The sequence below is a fragment of the Macrobrachium nipponense genome, chromosome 15, assembly GCF_015104395.2.
Source record: "Macrobrachium nipponense isolate FS-2020 chromosome 15, ASM1510439v2, whole genome shotgun sequence".
In the NCBI taxonomy this organism is placed as follows: Eukaryota; Metazoa; Arthropoda; class Malacostraca; order Decapoda; family Palaemonidae; genus Macrobrachium; species Macrobrachium nipponense.
Window position 1 is genome coordinate 1,982,260 of NC_087208.1, and position 27,537 is coordinate 2,009,796.

A 27,537-nucleotide genomic window follows, 5' to 3' on the forward strand; every position below is an offset into this window, starting at 1 on the left:
TGTTTACTAGAATCATGATATGGAAACCCATCTGAAACAAAGAGACACACCCATTATAGTTTATGTCTTACACATATACTGAATAAAGGTATGCACTGTACACTTCTCTCTTTTCAAAGGCAATTGTCTTAAGGTCACTCAGATACGGGCCATACCTTGAGATGGGTTTATTCCCTCAACCTTGGTGCACACACACACACACCGCACCTCAAAATTGCCCGTAACAACAATACAAATAGCCATTTGTTAAAAAAAAAATGTAAAGGCATCAAATACCTTAGTCTCAAGGAGGCTATCTATGGGCGCCTCTTGTCTCTAAGCAGCTGACTATTATATTTTGTAATTCACTTAAACACTCAGCCTATAATATATATATATATATATATATATATATATATATTATATATATATATATATATATATATATATATATATACATATATATATATAAATGCACAGTATATAATGATGTCGCATAATACACAGGTAATAATAATGATGTTGCATTATTTGTTTAAAGAGATGACTAATAGATGCATACGGAACAATAAAAATCAAATAAAAATTATTTCTATGTTTTAGATTAGAACAAATCTCAGTAAAACTCACTTCTAGCTATATGTTACTTGAATTCTTTTTTGTATTTTTTTCTAGAATCAGTATTGTTATTATTAGTATTATTATTTTTTTCTTTTTTATTGAGCAGGCATGTTTTTTTTTCTTTTTTTATCTCTGGGGTCATAGTGGGCCACTTGTAACCGTGCAATATATATATATATATATATATATATATATATATATATATTATATATTGCTACTTTCGAAATGCATGTTTCCCCTCTTTGAAATGTCATGTAGATTGTGTAACATTTTTTCAGACTCCTAGATAGTTTAGAGATAGGATGTTTTAAATGTGTGTTCAGATTTCGCATTACATAATGTAAAAGAATATATATATATTACATAGAATGTAAAAAGAGAGAGATTTTCTTTGTCTGTTCGAAACTACGAATGTTTAACTTTTATGTCAACACTGTAAGATTAGAGGGTCTGCAAGATCCGTTTGCTTTCCTAAATCTTTGTCAATGCATTTGATAGCGACAGAATCGAGTCTTGCGTTGTTATCAAAACATGTCAATCTTAATTATTGCTCAACCTCCGTCTCAATCGAGTACGTGTCTTTTTTTTTTTTTAACAGACTGGACTCGTACGCGTATGTCTTTGCCAAGTCCCATGTGGAGATTGCACATTTCTTTATGAAGATTGCGTCAGAATTTTCTGGAAGCATTTGTGCCAAATACGTTTTTTGTCATCTGCCCTGTCCAGCTTCCGTAAAGGAAGAGATTTCATTACATCTTAGAACCTCGAGGCATTAACATCTCGCTCTCGCTCTCTCTCTCTCTCTGTCACTCGACATCATTGAGATTATATTAACGTAACGTAAATTGGTCACTCGTAACTTAGAATTTCATGTTTGATATTTCTTAGAGTTTTTTTAGTGTTATTTAGTTTCTTTTGTGGAATCTGAACAAACATTATTTCGTAACGGCGTCTGGTTTTTGTGAAAGTGTGAATCAAGCCTGCAGCAAAGGAAGAAAGAAATTGGTATACCAAGGTAAAGTGTGTTATATTTTTATTAGTTGCAACTAATAACTAATAACGGTTAGGTAACAACTAATAGCTAATAATTGTTAGGAACAGTGATTAACTAATAACTAATATTTAATGGTTATGATGGTTTGGTTAACTAATAACTAATAACAGGTGGTTATGAAGGTTTGGTAAAAACTGATGGTTATAATGTTTTGAGTGAAAAAGATTTACACTTTTACACATTGCATATTTTTTGTGTTTTGTGTTTGTTCAATTGTTTGTGCACTTGTTCATTTTCTTTTTGAAGTGTGTCTTTTTATTTTATATTTTCATTTACATTCACAATTTAATTGACTTAGTTATTTTCATTGCTTAATCATTGCACATTTAATTAAATTTAACATTTGTGAATTAATTTGCATTTGCTTAGAATTCTTTTCAAGTTTTGTTGTTGTTTAGCACTTGTGAATTAATTTCAAATTTTCAATTATTGCCTAACACTTTTGAATTTCAATTGAATTAATTTTCTTGAATTTTGTGATAAATTAATTTTGATTTAATTTTACTTAATTTGATTCAAGAATTAATTAAACTTTACTTTGTTTTCAAGTAACAGTAATTTTCCCTGATATTGTGAATTTCACTTATAAATTTTGAATTTAATAATAAATTTTTGTATTTAAAACTTTTATAAGTGTTTTTATTTTTATACCAGTATATATGATTATGATTATATTGATGATAGGTAGAAACATAGAGTGGTAATTGATTTTTTTCCTTCAATTTACTTGAAGTGACTTAGAACCAGGGATGTACTTAGACTTCTGAAATCAGGGAAATACTTAAACTTTTAAAGTTGTTGATGGAGTGATGCCCTTTGATTAATTTAATTACTTACAAGAATACCTCACACATGTTTTGATGAACTTAGTCTGATTTTCTGCAATACTGGTAAGTTTTAAGGGATCACTGTTGCCTTTAGAGTATTCAGTCGTTTAATACGTGTTATGAGGGTTCAGGTGTCTGGCTTTTGGTGAGGTAATAATTGATGAATGGTAACAAGATACTTGGTCCTTCGTAACAATATATATATATATATATATTATACATATATATTATATATATATATGTGTGTGTGTGCGCGCGCGCGCGTGTGTGTGTCCAAATTACTATACTTAAAGGATTGAAAGGGGGTTAAAGTTTGTATGGCGCATCTAAATTAGCAGTGAAGAAAATTGGTGCATGGGAAACAAAAGGTTGGCCACCCCTGGTCTATGGAATACCCTAAAAAGGTCTGAAAAAAAAAGTGTTTCATGTTGAGTTAAAGATACAGGAATTTTAGGATAGGCTATTTATGATCTAGTTATTAGAATGAAAGTGTAAAAAATAAATAATGTGTACGTTAAACAGTGCACAAAAATTATTTCTAATAAAATATAGCGTATTTATTCTAATTTTCATAAGTGAAACAAGGCTTTATTTGACCATAGATTTCAGCACGTTTTTATCTATTTGTTGTACTGAATTTAGGTTATGTTTCTGTTCAATTATTCTGTGTTTCCATTTATAACTGAGCATATATGAACGTGTTTAATTTGTGTCCTTTTGATTTAATCCTTGCAGTTAGTATGAGTGGTACTAAGTATGAGTATTAATTACAAAGACCATTACACGTTAAGTTAGAAATATAATTTTTGCACACGTCACGAGTAAGCTGAAGGTCGGATCACGCCTTGTTTTTAAATACTGCAGTAACCGCTGCCTCCTTTCTTTATATTGTACTATCACGTATAGTGCTCATTTAATACTACCATAGTAATGTTCTGTTACCTAAGTTGTAATTCATTCTATTCCAATGTAAGTCTGTTCATCTCATGCTATAAATACATATACCTTTACAAATATACTGGATAATGACCATTATTATCCAAATAAACGCTCTTTTTCACTTTCATTTTCACCCACAAGTTCCAAAATGACTGAGAAGGAGCTGCCCGTGATCGACCTCCGTCTGGCCCATGGCAACACCAGGCCAGCGTTGGTGAAGAAGCTTCGAGAAGCTATGACGACCGTCGGCTTCATATACCTCACAGGGCTTAGTGATTTTGATGATGCAGAGCTTCTTAGGCTCTCCAGGTGGTTCTTTGCGTAAGTTAACATAACATTCTGTCCCTTTCTGACGTGACAAAGACGATTCATGGTTACAAGTTACATTACCAATGGATGCAATAACGTATTCAACCCAGTTTTCATGGGAATAACAGTACGAATTCATTGACATATGCATCTTTCTGTATGCACAGTTTAATAAGAAATAAGCATTCTTTACATCAGTACCCTATAACATAATTTAAGGTATGTGTTTGTGGCAACTTTATCTGTAAAATAGCTACATCCGGTTTCTTCCAGAATTCCACTGGAGGAGAGGATGAAGATCTCCAAGAAGACCTTCAGTCCAACTTGTGACTACGAGTACAGAGGATTCTTCCCCGTGATTCCTGGAGCAGTTTCCCATAAGGAAGGTAAGATGTTCCTCTGAAATTCTGACTGCAAAAAAAAAAAAAAAAAAAAAAAAAAAATGTTGTGAAACGATTTCATCCATGTGTAAGTATATTGTTAGTTTTACCGTGATCTATGAGAGGCCTTTTGACGTATCACTAAGAAGCTATACGTATAATAATAATACAAATATTATCATAACTACCGTAGTCTACACATGTGGCTAATGGGCTGAAGAAACTGCTAAATTTCACCTCTTGCAGCCTCAGAGATCATGTTAAGAATTAGGTCATCAAAATGGGCCAAGTGCCAAATATTTTAAATGAAAGTTGCAAAACAACATAGAGTGTGAGAGTGGCATGGTTGCATGATTTGCGATACATTCACACAGGAACCTACTTGCCAATCCTATCTTCTCTACATAAGTTATAAGGAGGGAAAACCCATCCCAGACAATTGGTAGGCCTATCTCCAAATAACAGATCAGTCATTCCCGTATAAACATTTGTCCTTTGATTTCTCTTACCGTAAAAATGGTGGATCTAGAATATCTTGTCTGTGGCTGCCAGACAAAAGATAGATATCTTCACACATTATACGAGAGTTCATTATAATTGGGCAATTGTTAACTATAAAATTTAAATGAAAAAGGATGACTATTCATTTGATTTCTCCACAGCGCTTGAAATGGGTCCATATTTGGAACAAAGACCAAACCCGCCAAGTGAAAACCTGGGTGTCAGAATGTTTTTTGAAGACAATCAGTGGCCAAATCCTGCAGGAGATCAGAACACAGCCAAATACTTCAGGGTAAGTTTATAATGAATACCAGCAGGTTTGGGGGTGCCCAGAAATTTTGATAAAAAGTTTGGTTTTATCACATGTTAGCTGATTCTGTTACCTATACTCCATCTGTCCATCCGCCTGTGGTGTTTGCGCATAGTAACACTGCATCCCGGGCCTGGACAGGTTAGCAGGGTCGAGCTCGACCCGAGGGGTGTTTCAAAAAATATGTTTTTTTCCCATAAATCATCATCTATCTCGAATCTGGGTGTGATCGATCTGCAAGAGGATAGCAGAACATACACTACAATCATGTCAAAACTTGCATTTGCCTTGCCTTTGTCCTTTCCCCTTTTCTGAGTAATAGTTTGTTTTGAACATGTGTGGGATACAAAGGCAAAGTTATCAAGTAGTGATTTCCTGTCTAACACTGTTGACTCTGGGATAGTTTTATATTGTTGGAAACTCTAGGGGTACGTGGTGTGTGCACATTATCACGTCTTTGGTTGTGGCTGAGAAGAATTATATTGTCAATTATTCCAATTTCTTTTGAACGCCAATTTCTTAGTTTTTGCATTTTTTTTTTTTTTTTTGCATTTTTCATCAACAATGGCCAGCAGGCAGTATTCTCTGGGGATGGATGTCATCAACTTACTTCTAATGGAATTATAAAGTGATTTTGATGATAATTTAGAGGTTGCTGACAGCTCTATATGGCAAGAAGTCAAGTTTATGAGCTAGAGTTGGATGCCTGGGGGATGACCTTGAGATATTACGACACAAGAGGGGGAGAGAGGGGATGGGCCTCTGTGTTTTCTGGTGACAGATTGCATGAGCTTATGTCAATAAATCATGACACACTGTAGAGAGAGAGAGAGAAAGAGAGAGAGAGAGAGAATAACATTTCTGATATGAGAGTAAATTACATCTTAGTGCAGACATTTTTACATAATTCCACTCTAGGATAATATGAGTTTATTCTATAAAACAATTAGCCTTTTCCTATTTAATTTAGGTACCAAAATAATTCGTGGAATTTTGACAATTTGTTTGGCCAAAAAAACATACTCTTTTTTTTTTTTTTTTTTTTTTTTTTTTTTTTTTTTTTTTTTTTTTTTGTATTTTTTTTTTTTTTTTTTTTTTTTTTTACCTCTGAGTCCGACACCTTTTCTGGCAGTCACATATTATAAACAGTAGTTTTAGGAAGGATTCCCTCAATTTTTCTGTGTATATAGCATATTTTGTATTTTTTGTAAATATTTTCGTAAATTATTGTTTGAGACACAGAGATAATAATATTTCTTATATAACAGTAAATTACATATTAATGCAGATCTTTTTACATGATTCTGTTTTAGGATAATATGAGTTTATTCTATAAAAAAAATTAGCCACTTCCTATTTCATTTAGGTACCACAAAAAAATTTGTGAAATTTTGACTTTTTTTGGAGCCAAAAAAAAAAACACACCCTTTTTTTCTCGTTTCAAATTTTGACCTCTATGGGTCCTACACCTTTTCTGGCAATCACATATTGTAAATAATAGATTTAGGAAGGATTCCCTCAATTTTTGTGTGTATATAGCATGTTTTGTAATTTTTGTAAATATTTTTGTAAATTATTTTTTTACATACTTATTTTTTAAATATATTTGTAATAAATATTTAATTTGTAGATGGGTATGATTTATCTTCTCAGTAGTGTTCGGCAATGGTGAAATTGATTTTAGAAATTAAAATGTGCAGCATAGCTGCAGTTTTTTAATTTTCACAAATTTTTCTGGGTGCTAGGGTCGAGCTCGACCCTGCAAACCTTTAAAGGGGCACCAAAATAGCGATACCTGTCCAGGGTTAAATAATATCCTATTTCGAATATTAACGGTGTAATTCACATACAGTAGAATATTAAAACACTTTTCAGTTGCAAATGTACACCCAGATATCCTTTTATTTACCTAAAACTTACACATAGCATATCTATTAAAAGCCCGGGACGCAGTGTTACCATGCGCGACCACCACAGGCGGATGGACAGATGGAAAAAAACAGAGTATAGTAACCCATGCATCTTCGGTGCATTTGTTTTACAGTTGAAGTTAATCAAGAGCATTTCCAGTTTTAAAACGCTGCTATTTGCCTCTTTAGTATATTACTCTCATATATGAAGACATCTCCGTGTTTTCCAGAAATGGATGGAGAATTATCACAAAAAGATGACCGACGCCTCCCTTGAGCTTCTCCGACTCATTGCTGAAGGCTTCGATGCGCCCACTGAGTTCTTTACGCCCCTTTTTGAATATGACCACCTCTCTACTCTGAGGCTTATTCATTACCCAGCTCGTCCAAACCCTCCTGAGAGCGCCAGGGATGGTGATTATGGTAAATCTATTTGGTAAAAAAGTTGTTTAACAACATTTGAGAGGACGAACAGAAGGGACATTTTACATACCTTTACTTGAGCAGAGTTCTTTTTACTGGAGTTACATACGTCCCTATACAGAAGTTACTTGAACACAGAATCTACTGAAAGAAAATGTTCTGAAATTGTCAGTTTGTCAGAACCCATAGTTAGGCAATAGGATGTGGCCCCAATTCATTGCCGGAACAGATCTGCCAACATTCTTTTGGGTTTGTGAAAAACAAAAAAAAAAGCCTAATTCTGAAAAAAATGCAGTATGTCACGTGGTATTATGTGCAATCAAGACATTTATTACACCAATAACTTCAGGATAGTTAGCTGATTATTGTGTATATAACTACCATTGCCTTTATTTATAGCTTGCTGTCTTCTCTTTTGTTAATGTTATGTCACTTATGAGCGGCATTCCCGTAGGAGGGTAGTGTCGTCAGTGGACCTCATGCGGTGCACTGTAGGCATTACTTAAGGTTCATTGCAGCGTGTCTTCGGCCCCTAGCTGCAACTACTTTTGTTCCTTTTACTGTACCTCCTTTCATATTATCTTTCTTCATCTTACTTTCCACCCTTCCCCTAACACTTGATTTCATAGTGCAACAACTGCGAGGATTTCCTCCTGTTACACCTTCCAAACCTTTTACTGTCAATTTCCATCTCAGCACTGAATGACCTCATAGGTCCCAGTGCTTGGCCTTTGGCCTAGATTTTATATTCAACTCAACTTATGAGCGTCATAAGTCAAGACTGTAATACTGCGGAATTTCATTGATCAAATATATATATATATATATATATATATATATATCTATATATATGTTAGATATATATTTATATTATATATATAATATTATATAATATATATGTGTGTATATATAAAGGAATGAATTCCAGGAGTTACATGGAACACTATTATATCCATTTGAAGAAATGCTAGAAGGTAATTAACTTATGCCCAGTGACCATTTCGTTTACCAGCAAGAAGAAAATAAGATTTTTGAGAACGATGTCTTAGCAATTATACCTGTTTTCAAACAAAAACAAGATACATAAGGTCAGCTTTAGCACAATGCACCCACATTCATAAGAAAATGCTATAGATATAACCCTTTATTGCTAGTTTATGTTTCCTTACTCATTGACTGTAGAGAGAAAAAAACCGGAATGGGAAACAAGTTTCTTTTAGATCATTTAACATCATTTCTAACAACTACTTTTCAGGAAGTTTTCTAGTCTGGTATTATTTCCTTTGCAGTTATCCAAACTGCAGAGCACAACGACACCGGCGTGATCACCCTCCTGGCTACATTCGAGGAGTACCCGGGCCTCCAAGTGCGTTGGTGGGAGGACGACTCCTTACTCGATGTTCCTTATCGCAAGGGACATCTTGTGGTTAACATTGGCAATGTGTTGTCTTCCATTAGTGGAGGGAGACTCAAAGCTACTAGACACAGGGTCGTCGATCTCTGCGGGGACAGGTAATTTGGAACTGGACAGCAATCTTAACGTCCCCATACACTGAAGGATGCAAAGGTGGGCGGAGCTTCGTGTCTGAACGATCTCGGTGGGAATCTGTCACGACCAGGTTGCTGGCTTACGACTTAAATCTGTCATACACAGATCGTTCAATGTATGTATGGGTTTGTCTGCTGATAGAACGCCATTGCGCTCGTCTCTTCTAAGAGATGATGCCGTGTCTTCTCGAGACGAAATCTTTGTTCAGACTGAAATCGGTGCGGAGATCGTTCATACTGTATGAATGGTGTGTGTGTGGGTCGATAACGACAATCGTTCAGACAATCGTTCAGTGTATGGGGACCTTAAGGGTGTGTCCACACTACTGTAAAATTGTCATGAATACGCGTCAGCAACTATTTGCTCGCACATCACAAACAGGTTGAATGTGAGTTGAAGATCTATATCATTAGTCCCAACCAGTGTGTCTTTACGTTATCCAGCATTTGCCAAAGATTCGTTTTCCACTTACTGTTGTCGATTTTTTTTCTGTTGGTTTTTTATACTAATGTAATACTCTGCTGAGTGTTAACGATGCTTTCTGCAATGTGGACGCACCCTTATGGGATATGCTCTACATCTTGGCAATAAGTTTAATTATTCCATGTTTACAAAAAGGTGCAATCAAGGTCAACTAGCATTTGTCCTCTGGAATAAACTTAGCTAAAACATTGCCCTCACAGTCACTGTAGTTCTTAAGGATATCAGAATAACTTTGTCTTGTTTTGTAAACGAAATATCAAAGTCTAACACATCTCATCTTGTTAATTAGGAGGGATTAGGACGAGAGATACCCAATCATGATCATTACAAGTCAAGGTTTGCTTAACTCATTATATAGTTGGTGATGATCTGATAAAAATACAGACAGGTGCAGAGTCTGAGGAAAAATTTAATTAATAGGACAACTAAATTTGACACAAGTATCGTTCAATCAACTGAAAATACAAAATGAATGAAGTTTCGTAGTTCTGCAAAAGCTAACAGAGTAAAATTAAGAAAAGTTTGTGGGCTTTTCTGAAAGTAGCCAGTCTAAGTCTAAGGATCAACTCTCCGCTGGAATCATCTGTACACAATAAAAAGCTTCAGAATTTTTTTTCTATTTAATGCTAAAACTAGATCATTGCCAACTTTCACAAAGGAGGAAATGCGATATTGTTTTTAGCTCCTAACTAGAATCATTTTTTTTTACTTTTGACAGATTATCGGTTCCTTTCTTCCTGGAGCCTCGATTTGGGGGTAACATCAACGTAGCCTTGCCTGGAGGAACTCCGAAGCTCGGCTACGATCCCGAGGAGGTTGTCGAGTACGGGCCTTGGCTCTTCAAAAACATGACGAGATTTGCTGAATATAAAGATCTCGTGGAAAGAGTGGCTAAGGAAGGAACCGCCATAAACTAAGCTGTAGCTTCCGCTAAAAGGTTGTTATTCCTGTTACATTAAATATTTGGTATTAGCTATCTTCTTCTTCGTCATGTTTGTTTTACATTCAGGGCAATTTTCTCCACTAAATATCATTATATCAAAAAGGTTTGTTTCAAGAGTTTTAAACATTCTGTCGATCTACTTTTTTTTTTTTATTTCTTAACATGAATAAACGTGAGATGCACAATTTGTAGCGTCTTCCGTTAATTACCATATTCTCGGTCTAATAAAAACTTTGATTATTGTTAATTTCAGCTTGTGATTTCGTGTTGCCATCTTAATTTTACTGGGAAAAAATTATATCTAATTTAGTTGTCTGTCAGGTTTTTCCAGGAGACATCAAACAAGCTTTAGAACCTACAGAGAATTGTTGCCTTAGATACTTATTCGACGAATGTTTTTATGAAAACAGCCAAACCACTCTGGTAGTGTTGTTGAGGGATATTTGGAATTGTCTGTTGCACGTGAAATTGATTTGATTTATGAACATTTTGCCATAAAAGAAAGGCGCAATGGCATTGTCAGCCATCCAGCACTTCAGACAGCGAGAAGCTGGAGAAGTTGGACAGCAAAACAGAAAAGGAAGTGGGAACGAATATAATGCAAAAGACTGAAAAGTGGCCGCAGATTAGAGCCCAAGGGACGATGGAAATAACCTCTAGTAAGGCCTACATTGTACCACATGAGGCACTACCCCCATACAGGGGTTGCATGCAGAATATTTCTGTGGTCAGACTAGGCTTTTAGTTCATATACTTTTTATTACAGCATTAGTTCTCCAAGTTCAAGTGTGTTCTTACATATCAGCACAATATATGACGATATATCTCGCTGTTCTTACTAATGCCTGGTCTAGTAAAAAGTCTTCATATGGAACCTTGAAAAGGAAACCTCCTGTTGATGCCAAATTACAGGTTTTTATTTCAAAACCAATTTTCTCAAAAACCTACTCAATTTATTTATAGGATAGTGAGGGGCGAAATCTCCCATCTGCAAATTAAAAATTAAAGGGCAAGCAGGTACACAAACAACCTATAGGTCTAGGCATAACCCTTAGGCTGAGGGGACTAACAGGGTCTGGCAAAGAAGCCAACAGCCACAGGAAACCAATCGTTTAGCCTCAGGCTGAAAGATCAGTCACCAAGTTATGAGTTGAAAGAGACTTGTCCAGAAGTCTTTAAGTACATACAGAATATCAAACGGAAATACCTTAGATATATGAGACCAATTTACAAGTCAATAGCTACAAGAGACCAATCTGCAAGTTTTAGCAAAAGAAGGCTAATCTGTAGTCTATGTCTTTGACACAGTAAGAAAGGAAATTCCTAAGAGGCTTTTATCCATCGACTAAGAGGAACAAGTTACAATACGATCTCTGTTTACAAGTTTAATCGTCATTCTGTATTATATGGTCCTTCTTGTCTGACACAATCTTAACAACTAAAATTATCATAGATGGTCAAACAGAACTGAAGAGATTTGAGTAGAAGGAAGTTGAAGCCATAATTTACAGGCCCCCCTTGAGAAGTATTTTCAAGAACAGGGTTGACAAGCAAAGAAATAAGGATTCAAGACTGAATATTAACAACAGAGGGTGGTTTGGAGACGAAAATAGAATTCGTTTAGAAGCTAATTTACAGATATAAGCATAAACAAGAAACGGGGTAGTCAATGGAAAAGAAGAAGGAAAGAATTCATCTGCAAATTTCGAGAAGAAAAATCCAGATATAAGATGCTGATGTCCTGTGATTGTTTGACTTATCAGGCAGAAAATATTGGGAAAGAGATGGTGTTCGCGAATAGGTAGCATACAGTGCAGTAAATACGTGAGTACAAGAAGCACTGAATGATTGATTGGTTGCTTTCCGTAGAATGAAGGCACAGCAACAATAGTTATCAACACCGGACACTGGATAAGGGTCTTCTACCTGAGGAATGAGAGACAAAGATTTCAATTTTCTGAACCTTGATAAGCAAGAGCAAGCTTTGAAGACGACGCAAAATGGCAGCGCCAACCAGGAAACTGATTCACCAAGGCAGGTTCATCAACAATGTGGGAGAGATCTTCCTACACATAACTCTTCCCTCTTCTTCAGTGACTCGACGAGCTCCGTATATGTGTCAGATGTGTCAGTAATTCACTTCTTCGCAACTTTTTTTTTATTAAATTCCTCTTATACAATGTCCATCTGATTCAGATTTTATCATACTTAGAAAAATCTATTGCACAGCACAATTGTTTCAAGAACTAACTAACTCCTTATTCAATTTCCTCAGATTAATCAGTTACAGAATATTCAATTATCACAATAATGGTCAACGGTATCCCTGCCACAAAATTTAGTGCCCCCATACATATCAACAGATATATAAGTATACTAATCTACATCTAAATCATTCTAAGCAAGTACTGTCTTCAGCAGAGTTATGAGCGAAAATATGATTACAACTAGTGTCACTAGAGAGCATTAAGTGGATTATACTTATATGGCACAGAGGTGTTTCTTCACAATCAAGAGGCAATTATACCTACTCTAACCAGGTACAACAACGGGAACTTATCAACAGAAGAATGACGAAGTCTTCCCTCACTAAAAAAAAAAAAAACAACTGATAGCCAAAATCGCGGTCGTGATTAAAATTTGCCCAGACCTTCTTTGCAGTCATGGTATATAACTTTGGTGCGTCGCAGCTACGCCAGAATTAAGCAATCTGTCACAGTTTACTTTACATTTGCAAGTGTTAATTTCAACTACAACTGAATCCAGTTGAGGTATCGGACATTCTTCGTTCTGGCATTGTTCGAACCACCCAGAATACACCTGAAAACCAAAAGGGACCAAACAGGGCACAGGTAGTTGAGAGTTTCATCTGAACAATTTAAAAACTAAGACTGAATCTCCAATGTCCGCAAAGCACAACAACAAACCATCGTGAGCCTATTCATGGCGGCGTGCGGCCCTTTCCTCATCCATGACCAGGCCGTAATTGAAAATCTCGGCGTCGGGGTCTGGCTTGGCCATTCCGCCGCCGCTGCTGTGGCTAATGTAGTTGACGCGAGTGTCCTTGCTGAGGTCAGCAGGTCTTTTGCCCACGGAGCCATCGGTGATGACCTCGGCGTCGTGCCCTTCTTGATCTTTGTGGGCGTGGTAATGGGCGCTTTCGGGGAAACGATTCTCACGGGGGCTGTCGTTCGGGAAGACCAAAGGATCGAACAAACGGAGGGATCTTTCCGCCTTCCGGCTCCCGTCCAAGGCCAGCAGATTGTTGGCGATTTCAAAATCCTGTTGGGGGAGAGATAAGGCGTACGGAATTCGTTCTGGTGCACTCGACAGTGGGAATGTATCTGACTTTCCTATAAAAATCCATTGACTATTTCAGTATAATCTGCTCAAAGAAAAGAAAATTACCGTTAAGTTAACACAGGGTGTATTACATTGTCAAGTTGTCATATAAGGTTGTGTTTTAGCAGCAGAGCTTTGGAAAAATAAGCAAATGGCCAGAGAGAGAGAGAGAGAGAGAGAGAGAGAGAGAGAGAGAGAGAGAGAGAGAGAAGAGAGCTTGATAAGCAAACCTTACCTTGTCCTCGGAATAAGCTGAAAAGCAAGTCTCATTTCCGAGGGCATTCGAACCCTTCTTTACCGAAGACCCATTCAATGCACAAATCACAAGAGAGAAAAACCATGCTGACAATCATTTTCATTTCAGTACTACTCAACATCAGGACATTTCCAGAACCCAGACGTGACGTTTCTCATGTCAATATCAATAAGACAAATAAATTCACGTGAGTTTTGACGGGTAACATGCTTTCCTGGTCATTCACGACATGCACTGTGCAATGCTCAGTTCACCTGTATGAGGTAATTCAAACATTTCAAGACACAACGACAGACTTTTATTTACAAACATGTATCATTATGCATCGTCAGATGAATGTCACAGCCAATTCATTACTACCAAATAGTGTGGTTTTAACATAAACATGCCATCATGTCCAAAAAAAGAAAAGAAAAATTACATAGCAAATACAAACTGGAAGCTTACAAGTGCTGTTTGTTGACAATTCTGAATCTGCAGTTCTACAACTGACGATAACAGTCAAGGCGTTCATAAATATTATGCTGAATGTACATACACATGCAAATGAACAGCGTTTCAGTAAACGGACTGTTCAACGACTTCGGTGCAGCCAAAACGTGCATAAGGTATAGTGAACATAACATAAGCCGTTAAGTTTGTCTAGTCTTGGGTGCCCTTTGGCACTGGCGGGAATATATACCAAGTTTGTTGGTGCGTGTTTGTTGTGTGTGTGTGTGTGTGTGAGACAGGGCAAGCCGACATTTCCATTCGTAGAAACATGATTGACAAGAGACAGCAAAAGCCACAGTCTCGGCAGCAGCCATCTCGCTTTCTTTTCAACGAGAAGGCAGTCGGGGCCACACCAGAGCGACCTCGCTTAAAGACCGTTACTGACCTCCTCTTCTGTCAGGGAGTTGTCCTTGGCAACGTCAAAGGACTCCGCTCGGGTGTCAGAGGAACCTTCAGGGCTCACTTCGGGAATGGCTGGGGGCGGTTTGGCGCTGACTGGGACGTTCTTGTCCTCAACCTTAGGGACAGAGGTTGTGACTTCGTCCTTGTTGTTGCTGTCCTGCTCAGGGGGAAAATAAATAAACATTACCAAAATATCTGGAAAAAAAAAAACGAGAAAACTCTCTCTCGAATGATCCTAGAGTATAGGCCAACAAGTCACAGACCAGAGTACAAACTGCCTTAAAGATTCGGAAAAGTAAAATGGAAAACCCTTTCGTAGTGGTTTGAAGGTATGAAGCAACAAACCTCCTTGTTCAGATATTAATAGATAATTTAATACCAGAATTAAATTAAAATAATTGAAGGCCAAATATTGGGATTAACATTACTTTTTCAGACTCCCGTGGCATTTAAAAACAATTGGAAACATCATATAAAACAAAGGATGTAAAGAAAATGACATTACGTAAGGCAGTCATAATTGTTATGAAAATAATAATGAGTCAAGTCTGGACAACTGCAAAATAATGCAATTTTTTCATTATACTGACCTCAGTGACAGGGGCTTCAGGGGCTTCGGTCACGGGGACTTCAGGGACCTCAGGCGCTTCTGATGCAGGGACTCCGGGGGCTGAAGTTGATGCTCCCTCCTCAGGGACTTTCCCCTCTTCCTCGTCGGGTCTGAAGTGGATGACCTGTGGAGGAGCAAAGGCAGTTTGAAGGAAGGTGTCTCAGAATCATAAAGGATGAGAAATTATTTTACCGAGATGATATTTCATCCACTAGACTCAAATTCCAGGAAATGGGGTCGGTTGCATAGTAAACAATTTTCAGCTAATAACGATTCTCTTTCACAAAAACACTTTCCATTCATTATATTGGCTGCATAAAGAATACTTATTCAGTACATCTGACTCCATCTGTCTCACAAGGAAAAGCGCCGTTTCCTCACCTGGTGGTGGAAGAAAGCATTAAAGTCGTTTCCAGACTCCTTGTTGATGGTGTTGTTCACCTGGACTTGGCCGCCGTCGATGCTGTGGACGACAGAGGTTTCGTTGCTGTAGTTGCCGGGTAAGTCTGATGGGTTGATGAAGCCAACGCCTGGTAATTCCTGTAATGAAAACACATATAAATATACATTCACAAACAACATGTAGCTTTCTTGTTGTTGCTTCTCATGGCTAAAGTTTTTGATAACCAAGGACTTTGCTATATCTCGGCTTGCCCGCCATCAATATAATTGGTTAAATAGTGAATCGCAGCTAAATAACAGTACTACATATCACATTTACTGTCAGAGTCAAAAGGAAAATGACAAGACCATGGCCCAGACTCAGAGAAGTTTTACTCTACCAAAGGTTACGCTAACCATAGTTTTCGGTCATCGGTGTATGTAAACCTCTTGGGCATTCAGATTTCTGGGTAAAAAAAACACGATATATATATATATATATATATATATATATATATGATAATATATATGTATATATATATGTATATATATATACTATATATATATATTTGTGTGTGTGTGTGTGTGTGTGAGTGTGTGTGTGCAATTGTAATAGCCAAGGGCAGTGGTGGCTTTAACAATATTATGTATCTGGTAAAAATGACCAGTAGATTCTACTTTTATATATATATATATATATATATATATATATATATATATATATATATATATATATGTGTGTGTGTGTGTGTGTGTCCAAAATCACTCACCGGAAGACCAGGGAACAGAGGACGATCGATTCCCAAGATGGGGAAGCCACCGAAGATGCCGAAATCATCATCATCATCATTATCACCGTCGTGGTCACCATCATCGGAATCATCGTGGCCGAAGAGGTTGACGTCAAAGCCGACGGGCCCACTGTCCTGGGTCTCGTCGGAAGTCGTCCAATGGATTCCCCAGGGCAGGAACAGGGATGGGGGCACTCGAGGAGCCACAGGAGGCTGTCCGAAGAGTCTTCGGAAGAGGAGCATGTCCTGCTGCATGCGCTGCACGTCCTCTGAAAGACACGATTATTTAGAATATTTTTTTTTTTTTTTTTTTTGGGGGGGGGGGGGGGGGTGGGGGGGGGGGAGATGATTCTGACAAGTCAGGAAGTCCATCTGTGATAAAACTGTGATGCCATTTCATTCTCCGAATGGGTAGTACTCATTCATAGGCAGTGAACATTTTATAAAATGCAAATTCAAATGTCATTTATTCTTAAAGAATTATTTAATTATCAGCACCATAATTCATTATACACACACACACACATATATATACCATATATATATATATATATATATATATATATATACATTGTACACTCTCTCTAAAAAAAGTCTTTGGGACTCATCTCACGTACCGCCATGCGTTCTTCACAAAAATGACCAAGCGGCCGCCAACATAAATTCCCTCTAAAAACATTTCTTCTATATTCGCTCTACCTACGTTGACATTTGTATTGGCGTGTGACACCTACATATAAAAGAGGGTAAGGAAGGCGTTCAATATTACCAGTTGCTGTGGTTTAGGGAGATTTCAATTGCCACTTTCAAACCCCTTCCAATGCATCCACACTCACAACTTTCAGGCGCTAGGATAACACCCAATGACCACTCTCGAGAGGGCGTTTGTAATAACTAGTTCCAGACAACTAATACGCGTTCTCAAATGCCCCTTTTTAACGCATAAAAAAGCGTTTGGCAATAAGCCCTTTCAAACGCATACAAAAACGTTTTTTTTTTTAAATCCAATATCGTGTGCTGCTTGGAGTTTTCAAAGACCTTTTCAAAAGCCGAGCAGAGAGTTTGCTAAAAGCTACTTTGAATCGCTTCCGGAAGTGCGCTCATCAACCATTTTGAGAACCATAGTGAAGAGCTACCAGTGCAGCAACTATTCGGAGAAAAGACTCGTCGGTTGCGAGTCTATCTGACGAGCGGGAATCTTGTGAGGCTTCCGTAGTGATTCAGGGAGAACGAAGAATTATGACATCATGGTCATCGATCTCCTCGTGAACGAGGTGCAATTGCACGTAAAATTTGACGGTGTGCATTAAGCGAACATCTAAAAGGATTATAGCATCTGTTTGCACTCATCAATATGCGCCTTACTGTCCGAAACATTTACCTCATCAAGAGATATACTACGAGTGATCTAATCAACAAAGACAAACAAGTAAACAGAAATAAGCGGCAAACTCTAGAATCTGACACTCTCTGCTTACGGCTAAGCAAGCGCAACTTGCAACGGCAAGCAACTCCTTTCATTCTTATGTTACTTGAGGTTGCATGCAACTTCATTAACACTGCTTCTTCAACGCACGTGCGTGTTTCCATGTACATGCAGACTGCGCTCGTCATGAGTTGTGGGTCTTTTCCCTTTTTGAAAAGGATTTTGAATTCTTCTTTGTTAAAACACTGCGACCAACTCTCTCTCTCTCTCTCTCTCTCTCTCTCTCTCTCTCTCTCTCTCTCTCTCTCTCTCTCTGGTATCGACAGAACATTCATTTAAGATTCGTATTTTCTTTTAGAAAAATATATCTAAGTTCTGTGCCTCCACTACAAGTAATAAGTAATGAAAACGATTCTAGCATCCTCTCTCTCTCTCTCTCTCTCCTCTCTCTCTCTCTCTCTCTCTCTCTTTGACATCGAGAGACATTCGTTTATGGCTGTCTTCCTCTCTTAGGAAAGTATATCTTTAGCTCTGTGCCTACACTGTAAAGTATTCAATAATGATACTCATTCTCTCTCTCTCTCTCTCTTTCTCTCTCTCTCTCTCTCTCTCTCTCTCACCAGCAATGCGATGCTCGAGGTCCCTAAAGATGACGTTGGTCACTGTGCCATTGGCAAGAACCGCGGCGTTATCCGGGTTGAGGCTGAAGTCGACATCGACGGCCCTGGAAGAGATGCATCATATTATTAGCGAATGATTATTGTCATCTGCTTCATCAATTATTATTATTATATTATATTGAAACAGTTTAACCAGACTACTGACCTGGCTGACTATCATTAATACGAAGGTTAGAGTTAGACATGATCGTGCGTCTGAAAACGCTAAAGGATAGGCCACCACTGGGCCGTGGCTGAAAGGTTCATGGGCCACGGCTCACACAGCATAAAACACTTTACACAAACCTCGATTGCTTCGAAGAGCATTTTTTACCTTTTTGTGATTGGAATAAATTGCTTAAGTTGAACATACTGTTTTTTTAAAGAAATATTTGTTCACGAGTAAACACTAACTAAAAACGTTCATCTGATGATTTGCAAATCCGAAAACGTTTTCCTCATCTAGGAATATTATTCTTAATTCTACTTAAAAGAAATAATAATACAACGACCGCATAATTACATCACTAACTCACCCTTCGAAAGGCTTGGAGTCATAAACGACATCGGGGTACTGGTCTTCGGCGCCTTCTTCAGGCTCTCCGTATCTGAAGGCTTCGTTGTCACTGGGCCAGAAACCCACTCCCCCGGGATAAGGGTCCTGTCTCTCGACCTGGTGCACAGGAAACGACCCTGAAAGATTCAACATCAATGAATAAGTCTCCGAAGAATTTTGCCAACAAGGACTTTTAGACACCAGTTAAAATTTCAAACTTGTTGCAACCGAATCTTTTTAGTCAAAGAACTTAATCTAACCAATGTTTTATTTTCCTTTAATCGTCCCCTTTTCTGTTTCTGTTACACAGGTTTTCTCTTTTTATTCTCCGTTTAGCGAAATAATGGGAACCATTACTGGCCTTGGTCTTCATCGCTTACAAAGGCGCAAACGGATGACTCCCACGAAGTTCGTGTTATATACATGCATACGACACGTGAGAGCAGGGCGATATGCGCATGCTTGCGAGCGCGCATGACTTATTTTTTCTTTCTTTCTTTTTTGTCATATGAGCTGCCCTGTTTAATTTCAACATTAATTGGTGACGTAATTCTCTCCCGCCGAAGTATAATGAGCGTCACATCAGAGTTGAGTGCTGCTTCTTTAGCAAGTGATCCTCTCTCTCTCTCTCTCTCTCTCTCTCTCTCTCTCTCTCTCTCTCTCTCTCTCTCATGCGTGCGTAGGGTGTTCACAGGGCTGCTGGCGATCCTTGTGTAGGTGTATGAACCTTTTGATGTTGTGAAAGTTTCAATACACACGGAGTTCATTCACGACTCAGTAGTTCAAGTATGTATTCAGCACTGGCTTCCTTTTTGGGTTTTCTCTGGAGCAAACTTCTTTAATGGGAAACAATGGATTGATGCTGAAGAACTATAAATATATACTTACAAATATATAGATACACATTCTTACCGCTAATTCCCACATGATGAAAGCTCTTTCGCTCATATTTAGACGCTAACTTTAATGACATGAGCTGCCGTGTCAAGGGATGCGGGAATTCTGAAATCATAAACCTCCGCGCTCATGTTTTCAAAACAAAACGCCCGTTGCACCACGACTGCGTTTTTTGCTGCTGACAAATATCTTTTACCAGTGTGTAGCCTAGTGTTTCGGCGGTGCGACGCCAGTTTACAGAAACAAATTAATGTTTTGAGCGTGTGTGTGTTTTTTTTTTTTCTTTTTTCTCAAAGTTTTCCCGCTCGGCCAGTCCAGTACACTTTAAATGACAATTTAGATGTCCTGGAAAGCAAACGTTTCTTTTAATAAAATACTATTCTTACGTAAACACATATTTCTTTTAATGCGGAGGCCTATGGGTTGGGCATCCCAGCTCCCTCACCAAGCCCCTGGCCGACGGGAAAAAGAAAAAGAAACGAGATGGAGAATTGAGAGGGATGGTCTCGAAGGTAGCCGACGTCCCTTAATCGTCGAAGAACAATGAACCTTGTGGAAGCTTTCAACACCTGTGGACATCGACATGTGTGGAACAGGTGCTCAGTTGTAACAAAAAATACAAAACGGAGTCAATTTTACTCCTATTACACCGCGATCCCAAATACTGAAATGAATGAAATGAGAATCATTCTAAACTTGTGATGGCATTTTCAGGTTCCTATCATGAAGTTCCTATTTAGGCTCAAAAGAAGAAAGTTTGTTTGTTTGTAAGGTGTTTTAACGTTGGATGGAACCAGTGGTTATTCAGCAACGGGACCAACGGCTTTACGTGACTTCCGAACCACGTCGAGAATGAATTTCTATCATCAGAATACACATCTCTCACACCTCAATGGAATGCCCGAGAATTGAACTCGCGGCCACAGAGGTGACAGGCCAAGACAATACCGATCGCGCCACTGGTTTCATGAAACGGAGGGTTTAGGAGGAAAATCTCCTTGGACCGATTGCAGCAAAATGTTATGCTAATATATTCAAATGATTCTTTCGCCTTGTGAACATGACTTAAGTACATAATAAAAGTGCAATTTATAATAAAAGTGTTTTATAAATAAACAAATTACGTCCAGGAAGTCTATTCAAGCAGATAAAAGTTCTGGATAAAATAAGATACTTGACTATGGAATCTAGGCTAAAGCCAAACACTCCGACCTATAAGGTCATTAAGATGCTGAAAACAATAAATGTTGAAACAACTGCCTGGAGAAGGTGTAAAGTAAGATAGAAGACAATATGAAAGGAGGTATAGTAAAAGGACCGAAAGGGGTTGCAGCTAGGGGCCGGAGGGATGCTGTAAAGAACTCCAGTCAAGCCTGTATTGATTGTGGACTTCTAGCATTTGCACATGGCACAGCAGGGAACAATAATGACAAAGCTATGAGTACCACCTAAAAATTCAAGTGACTAGAAACATTCATTTGTATTTGTGGCAAAGGCAGCTTTCTACGTCATTTGTAAAATCTGACATTTTTTCTTAGTAATTTTGTCAACTCTAAATTTTATACGTGTAATTATACAGAGTACTTTAGATGGATCGATAGACAATCAGTGTTTTTATCTCATTATTCAATCTTTTTATGTGATTGTGAACACGATTGTTGGTTTGTGTACAGTGAGTTCCGAAGAGAGAGAGAGAGAGAGAGAAGAACAAAAACGTAATGTGAAAGAGAAAACTCGGTGTTTCATATCAAACATCGAACACTCGTAACTCTCCTGAAATCAGTTGTGACTGTGTACCAGCGCAAGTGTTCTATTCTCTTCGTTAAGCCTCTTGACATGTTAGGGAATCTGTAAGTTTGTGCAATCCATCATCTACTTTCGTCACGATTTACCGAACACGATCTGGCCAAGTTGTTGGTTTGAGATGTTCATATTAAGTTGTTCTTTTATTATCATTATCACTGTTTAATTTTCAGTTTTGCTGGGGTAAACTTAAAGCAGCTTCCTGTAGTCGGACTGAGGTACCTTCTTTCTGCCTACGTGCGTGCAAGGTCTAGGGAGTATAGACCTATACTCTCTAGCTAGACCTTGCGTGCGATCCCGGGGTTGGATTGTGGTGTTTGTTGTCGGCAGACTACCACTGTTAAACAAAACAAGTAGATGAATTCAGACAGATTCTATCAACCGTTGCAACAATCCTATGCGGTGCCGCTTATCAACTATTTCAGCAGGTAAGTAAAGTCATAATCACTGTCACTCCTGTCGGCGTTCTCTCCTCTTCCGAACAATCACACCCGTCATCTCCCTCGTTAAGCGCCATGGTCGTTTCTGCATCTTCTTCCAATTATTTTTTCAATAGAAGAACATCTGCCGATGAGTCAGCCACATCGCTCAGCAACAGCCTCCCCTCCCAGTCACAGAATGGTGTACGCCGCCTTTCATCGCATGCAGCTCATTGCGTTCTCCAAGTTGACAAAGATGATGTAATGAGCAGGGGCACATTCAGCCTTGTCACTGCTAAGCACTGCTGCGTTTGTTTGAATGTGTATCCCTGAGTGCGTGCGTGTGTTTGCGTGCATATGACTGGATATGCGTCACCTTACCCTTGAAAAACTGGCGCCATAAGGTCCAATTACCTATTCGTTCCTCAGCAGGTCTTTCGAGGGGTAAGCTCGCTAGCCCCGTGGCCTTCTCTACCTTCCATGCAACCCACCACAGTATTCCAACTATCATGTACGCAGTTCACTATTTTTTTCAGCAGTGGTCTGAGAAGGTTTAATGGAATGGGTCTAAAGAGTAGCAACTCGCCCCTGAATACCAATAGAACCATGAAAGTTTGCTGCAGAGTGCACGTGTATATATATATATAATATATATATATATATATATATATATATATAAAATATATATATATATTATATATATATCCTACATATATTTATATAATATATATATATATATATATATATATATAGAGAGAGAGAGAGAGAGAGAGAGAGAGAGAGAGAGATGCACTCGATCTCTCTCAATTCACCTCTATATAGTCTACAAACAAGTAACCGTTAAACATCCTTACATGAATATAATAAACAAAATAAAATTATCATCAAACGAAGCCATGAAGTGCCATACCAACGGGAAATTCAAATCTTTAATAGTTTTGGTGGCTAACTATAGTATTCTCTCTCTCTCTCTCGCTCGCGGCATGGGTGGGGGTTACTCCAATAATAGCATTATGTAGGGTTCCTCTGTCTCTAGTTGATCAACATTCTTGCTTGTCTTGGCAACGCAGGTGATGCTCTTACAAGAACTTCACTTCGAAAATTTATCTTGTGGACCTTTTATGATGCAAATTATGATGGTATGTATCTATGTATGTATGTGCATATTCGCACACATTCGTATATGAGAGGGCAATTATTGTGGAAGATTTCTGTACACGGGGCTCCTTGATGTTGAAGTTGAGATATCAACGTACACACACACATGTAAATGACGAAAATGCAGTTCAACGCATAGAGATTCTCTTCTTCAAGATGTCGAACCCCTTGAAAGAAATACGAGCTCAGATGAAAAGAAATGAACCCAGCGACATTATTTTATCTCAAATATATAATTCGCTCTCATTAGCGTTAACCAATTCAAATTCTGAGCTGAGGCAGAGAAGAGGAAGAGCTTTCGCTGTTGTTATCTTTGAAGGGAGTTAAGAGTGTTGGCATGAGGCCAGAACATTTTAAGTGTCGCTTCAAGACCTTTAAAAAAAAATGTGTTAAGCAATGAACACTTCAGTATGATAATGATAAACTAAGTTTTACTGTAGTGGGGTCACGAAGTGGAGCACTTTTAATTTCTTATTAGATAAACCGCCTGAACCATTTGTTTTCCTTGGTACTCTAATATCCACTTTAGGATAAACAACGGATTTTTACTGATGCCATCAAGTGGTCTCGTTCTGAATTCAAAATAACATACACATTTATTCGGTACGCATTCAGATCGCCCATAATTCTTGTAAAGTCGATAATTTTTGGCATCATTTTAAGTTAAGATATAAGGAAACTGTTTAAAATGAACACTCTCTCTTGGTTGAGGCCAAAGAGCCACAGAACAGACTTAATCGGATATGGTTTGAAAATCTAGATTTCTATTAGCAATGATACATCTCAAAATAATTCTATTGAAATAACAAATTTTGCAAAAATAACAAACAACAATCCTTTAAAATTCTAATGTATTCTCCATGCCATTCAAAATTAGGCCTAATTCTACCGTCATATAAGCTTGCAAGGTTATTCCAGCGAGAGAATCTCTGCTTAACAAACTAGAAACCTCATTCAAACTCGGGTTGTAAAGCACCACTTGTCTCCAGCCAAGGGAACACTAACGCGTTTGCTCTCTTGTCTCTAAAGGCCTCTTCAGATTATCAAGCAGTCAACCTCAAAAGAGCTCTTCACAATATTTGGCTCGAATGATAAAAAAAAAAAAAGCAAACATGCGTAAATTATGTATGATGGGACGGATTAAGAGGAGAGAGGGAGAAAGGGGGCAAGGTCAGATGTGACTGAAATGCTATATGATAGGCCAATGTGGAAAAAAAGACAACTTTCAAATTAGGTAACTTGATGACAACAGAATGACAGTCAAACAAGACAACCCGACCAAAACAACAGTCAAATAGAAAGGACTGATGAAAAGTAAACAGAAAAGCAAAACAAGCCTTCAGTTAAGATCGAGTGACTCACGAAACTTGCACAACAGCGCTCCATCGGCAGATCTCCACAAAATTGCGATTGCGTGACGATTTTTAACCTTAATTCAAAGGATGATCCAAATCTCCGCTTCTCTCAGCGCAAGATTGGCTGTGGCAACGCCACATCAACATTCAGATGAAATAAGCAAGACCAGCCTTCACTGACGTTACTGACAATAGAAAAAAAATGCAACGTGCTGGCATAAGGCCAAGCTTTACATGTTGTCAGAAAAGTGTTTTGACAAACACGCCAACAGTGACAATATTCACAGCAAGAACAGTGGCAATATTAAACTTACTAAGTAAAAGAAAATAATAATATGTTTAAAATACAGACTTGGTCCAATCCCGGCCAACCGACTTATCGCTGCTAGGATATCCGCTGGCAATCTATTAAGAGTTGGCATATGCTAAGTCAATGTTCAGGTGATATACTTAGACAACTGTTCAATCTATAATAGCACACATACCTCAGATACACACACACACACACACACACACACACACACACACACACACATATATATATATATATATATATATATATATATATATATATATATATATATATATATTTTACATATGTATCTGGTAAAAATGACCTGTAGATTCTGCTTATACACACACACACACACACACACACACACACACACACATACACACAGACATCATATATATATATATATATATATATATATATATATATATATATATATATATAATATACAACGACCTCTTAGTCAGCTTGTAATATTCAGCGTGCGTTGGTGCCAATTTATTTTTATTTACATAACCATTGTGCACCAACATATCGAAACAAATTATCACCAGCATCGGATCAAACATTAATTATGCTGCTGATCGGAACTACTATACTTGTAAATTCATTCACATAACTTCGGTGAAACCATAGTAAACACAAATTCCGCTGTAACTTAAATGAATAAACTTATTACTCTTCAGTAAAGATTGGTAACAAAATATGCTGACAATGCCTTATGGTTTATTTTTTTCCATTTTTCTTCATAATAATAGTAATGGAGGCACAATAACAGTCGTAATACTAAATCATATCCATACCAACAGGAAGAATGCCGTCAACAAAACTAAGCCTAGAGCACGTTACCATGCGACCACAAGCTAACGTCTACAATGACAAATGCATTTCAGAAAGTATTTAAAACAAAGATTCCTGTTGCTGCATAGTTAATTAAACTGATTATACTTACTTGGTGCAGCGTAAGTCACTGCAACAAGGAGCAATACAGATATTCCCGAACGCAACATCGTTCTTCTTCAGTTGTGTACGGAACACCCACTAGACCAACACTTGCCGAGCAAATTCTCACATCCAACTAATAAGGGAGTTGAAAGTTGCCATTGTTCGCTAGATATTTTAAAAGTAGTAGCGAGGTTTTCGGCGTTCTTCTTTGGCAATATTATAAAACAAACTTTGAAATTGGCATATATCAGGTGATAATAAAATAAGAATACGTTATAAGTGATAAATATTATTTTCTGAAGCAAGTATGATATCAAAATAATTTAGTAACATCTTAACGTAATTGGCAGCTGTCGGATGACGTATAATCTTGAGGTGTTTTCCATGAAACCTCCTGACCGTCCGGAAATCAAGTTACAACGCCTTTTAACTTTCTTTCTTTCTGTCTGTCTTTACTTCTTCATTTATTAATCGTTTCTATCGGGAAAGAAAGAAATAATCGCCATTCGTAACATTTTGAGAATACTGGCTGGTTTCAACCATTGCACTTCCATAATGACAGTTCATGTGATTATGAATCAATTATAACATCTTTATAAATATGCTGTTGCTCTAACATCTTGAATTAGACTTTAGATTTAACAAACCAACTTACCAATTAAATGTCCTAATTTAAAAAATATTAGTAACTTGACCACTCTGGTGTTTGGTGTTTGAGTAATAGTCGATTTGATAACTGTCTTGACTTCATCATTTAGAATGTTTTATATTTTTCATTACCATACATTACAAATATTCACCTTTCTGCTTCACTGTTTTAAATCCCCAATCAGTTTGTAACTTGTGAATGAGACATCGAAATTATTTTTACTATCCAAATACTTCTCTCTCTCTCTCTCTCTCTCTCTCTCTCTCTCTCTCTCTCTCCAAAATTCGTATTTAAACATAGCTACCCTCTGCAACGGCTGTAACATACAGTCAGTGAAAATCTGCTAATGAAGTTTTGCTGAAATCGAATATTTTTCCTTGCCATAAATATATTATTCAATATCACGTGAGTTGGTTATAATCTCAGATATCCTTTAACTGAAATTTCGTTTTTTCGCCTACTCGGTGAGTAAACCTACAAACCACTTTGTTGTTGTTGTCCTTGCTCTTGTTGAGGGGTAGGAAAGGACTATGGAAAAGCCTAAAAAGGTCTGAAAAAGGTGTTTCGCGATGAGTTAAGATACAGGAATTTTAGGATATATTTATTAATTATTTATTAGAATAAAAATGTAAAAAATAAATAATGTGCATGTTAAACGGTACAGAACTATTATTTCTAATAAGATGTAGAGTATTTATTTTAAATTTCGTTGGTGAAACAACGCTCTATTTGACATGGATTTTCACACGTGCCTCAAGTAAGCTGGGGGTCGGATCAAGCCTTAATTAAAAAAAAAAAATCGTATCTTAAACATACAACTAAACTTTTCGGAAAATGGAGATTTTGCATGTTTACTTTTTCATCTTCCAGAGATTT

The 27,537-nt window shown here is 37.5% G+C and overlaps 2 protein-coding genes across 4 annotated transcripts in view; one reads left to right on the forward strand and one right to left on the reverse strand.

Moving 5' to 3' along the window:
• The window catches only part of LOC135226964 (uncharacterized), a 37,496-nt gene extending 27,021 nt beyond the window's left edge, over window positions 1-10,475 (forward strand). For all 3 annotated transcript variants that reach the window (XM_064266660.1, XM_064266659.1, XM_064266661.1), the window contains exons 2-7: window positions 3,562-3,741; window positions 4,003-4,115; window positions 4,772-4,902; window positions 7,061-7,253; window positions 8,543-8,765; window positions 10,004-10,475. In XM_064266660.1, coding sequence (XP_064122730.1) covers window positions 3,569-3,741; window positions 4,003-4,115; window positions 4,772-4,902; window positions 7,061-7,253; window positions 8,543-8,765; window positions 10,004-10,202 — 1,032 coding nt within the window. In that variant the 5' untranslated portion in view covers window positions 3,562-3,568 and the 3' untranslated portion in view covers window positions 10,203-10,475. The remainder of the gene's footprint in view (window positions 1-3,561; window positions 3,742-4,002; window positions 4,116-4,771; window positions 4,903-7,060; window positions 7,254-8,542; window positions 8,766-10,003) is intronic.
• LOC135226934 (uncharacterized) lies at window positions 9,677-26,176 on the reverse strand. Its single transcript, XM_064266615.1, has 8 exons — window positions 26,020-26,176; window positions 19,124-19,280; window positions 18,549-18,652; window positions 16,482-16,771; window positions 15,712-15,870; window positions 15,311-15,454; window positions 14,704-14,877; window positions 9,677-13,510 (listed from the first exon to the last, which is right to left on the reverse strand). The coding sequence occupies exons 1-8, from the start codon at window positions 26,075-26,077 to the stop codon at window positions 13,166-13,168; spliced, it is 1,431 nt and encodes a 476-aa protein (XP_064122685.1). The 5' UTR covers window positions 26,078-26,176; the 3' UTR covers window positions 9,677-13,165.
• Between the last annotated feature and the right edge of the window lie 1,361 nt (window positions 26,177-27,537).

Coding starts and splice junctions, on each gene's coding strand:
- LOC135226934 (XM_064266615.1), bottom strand. CDS start 26,077: ATGTTGCGTTCGGGAATATCTGTATTGCTCCTTGTTGCAGTGACTTAC. Junction 19,281..26,019: donor AGTGACTTACGCTGCACCAA/GTAAGTATAATC, acceptor TGAATCTTTCAG/GGTCGTTTCCTGTGCACCAG. Junction 15,455..15,711: donor ATGCTTTCTTCCACCACCAG/GTGAGGAAACGG, acceptor GCTCCTCCACAG/GTCATCCACTTCAGACCCGA.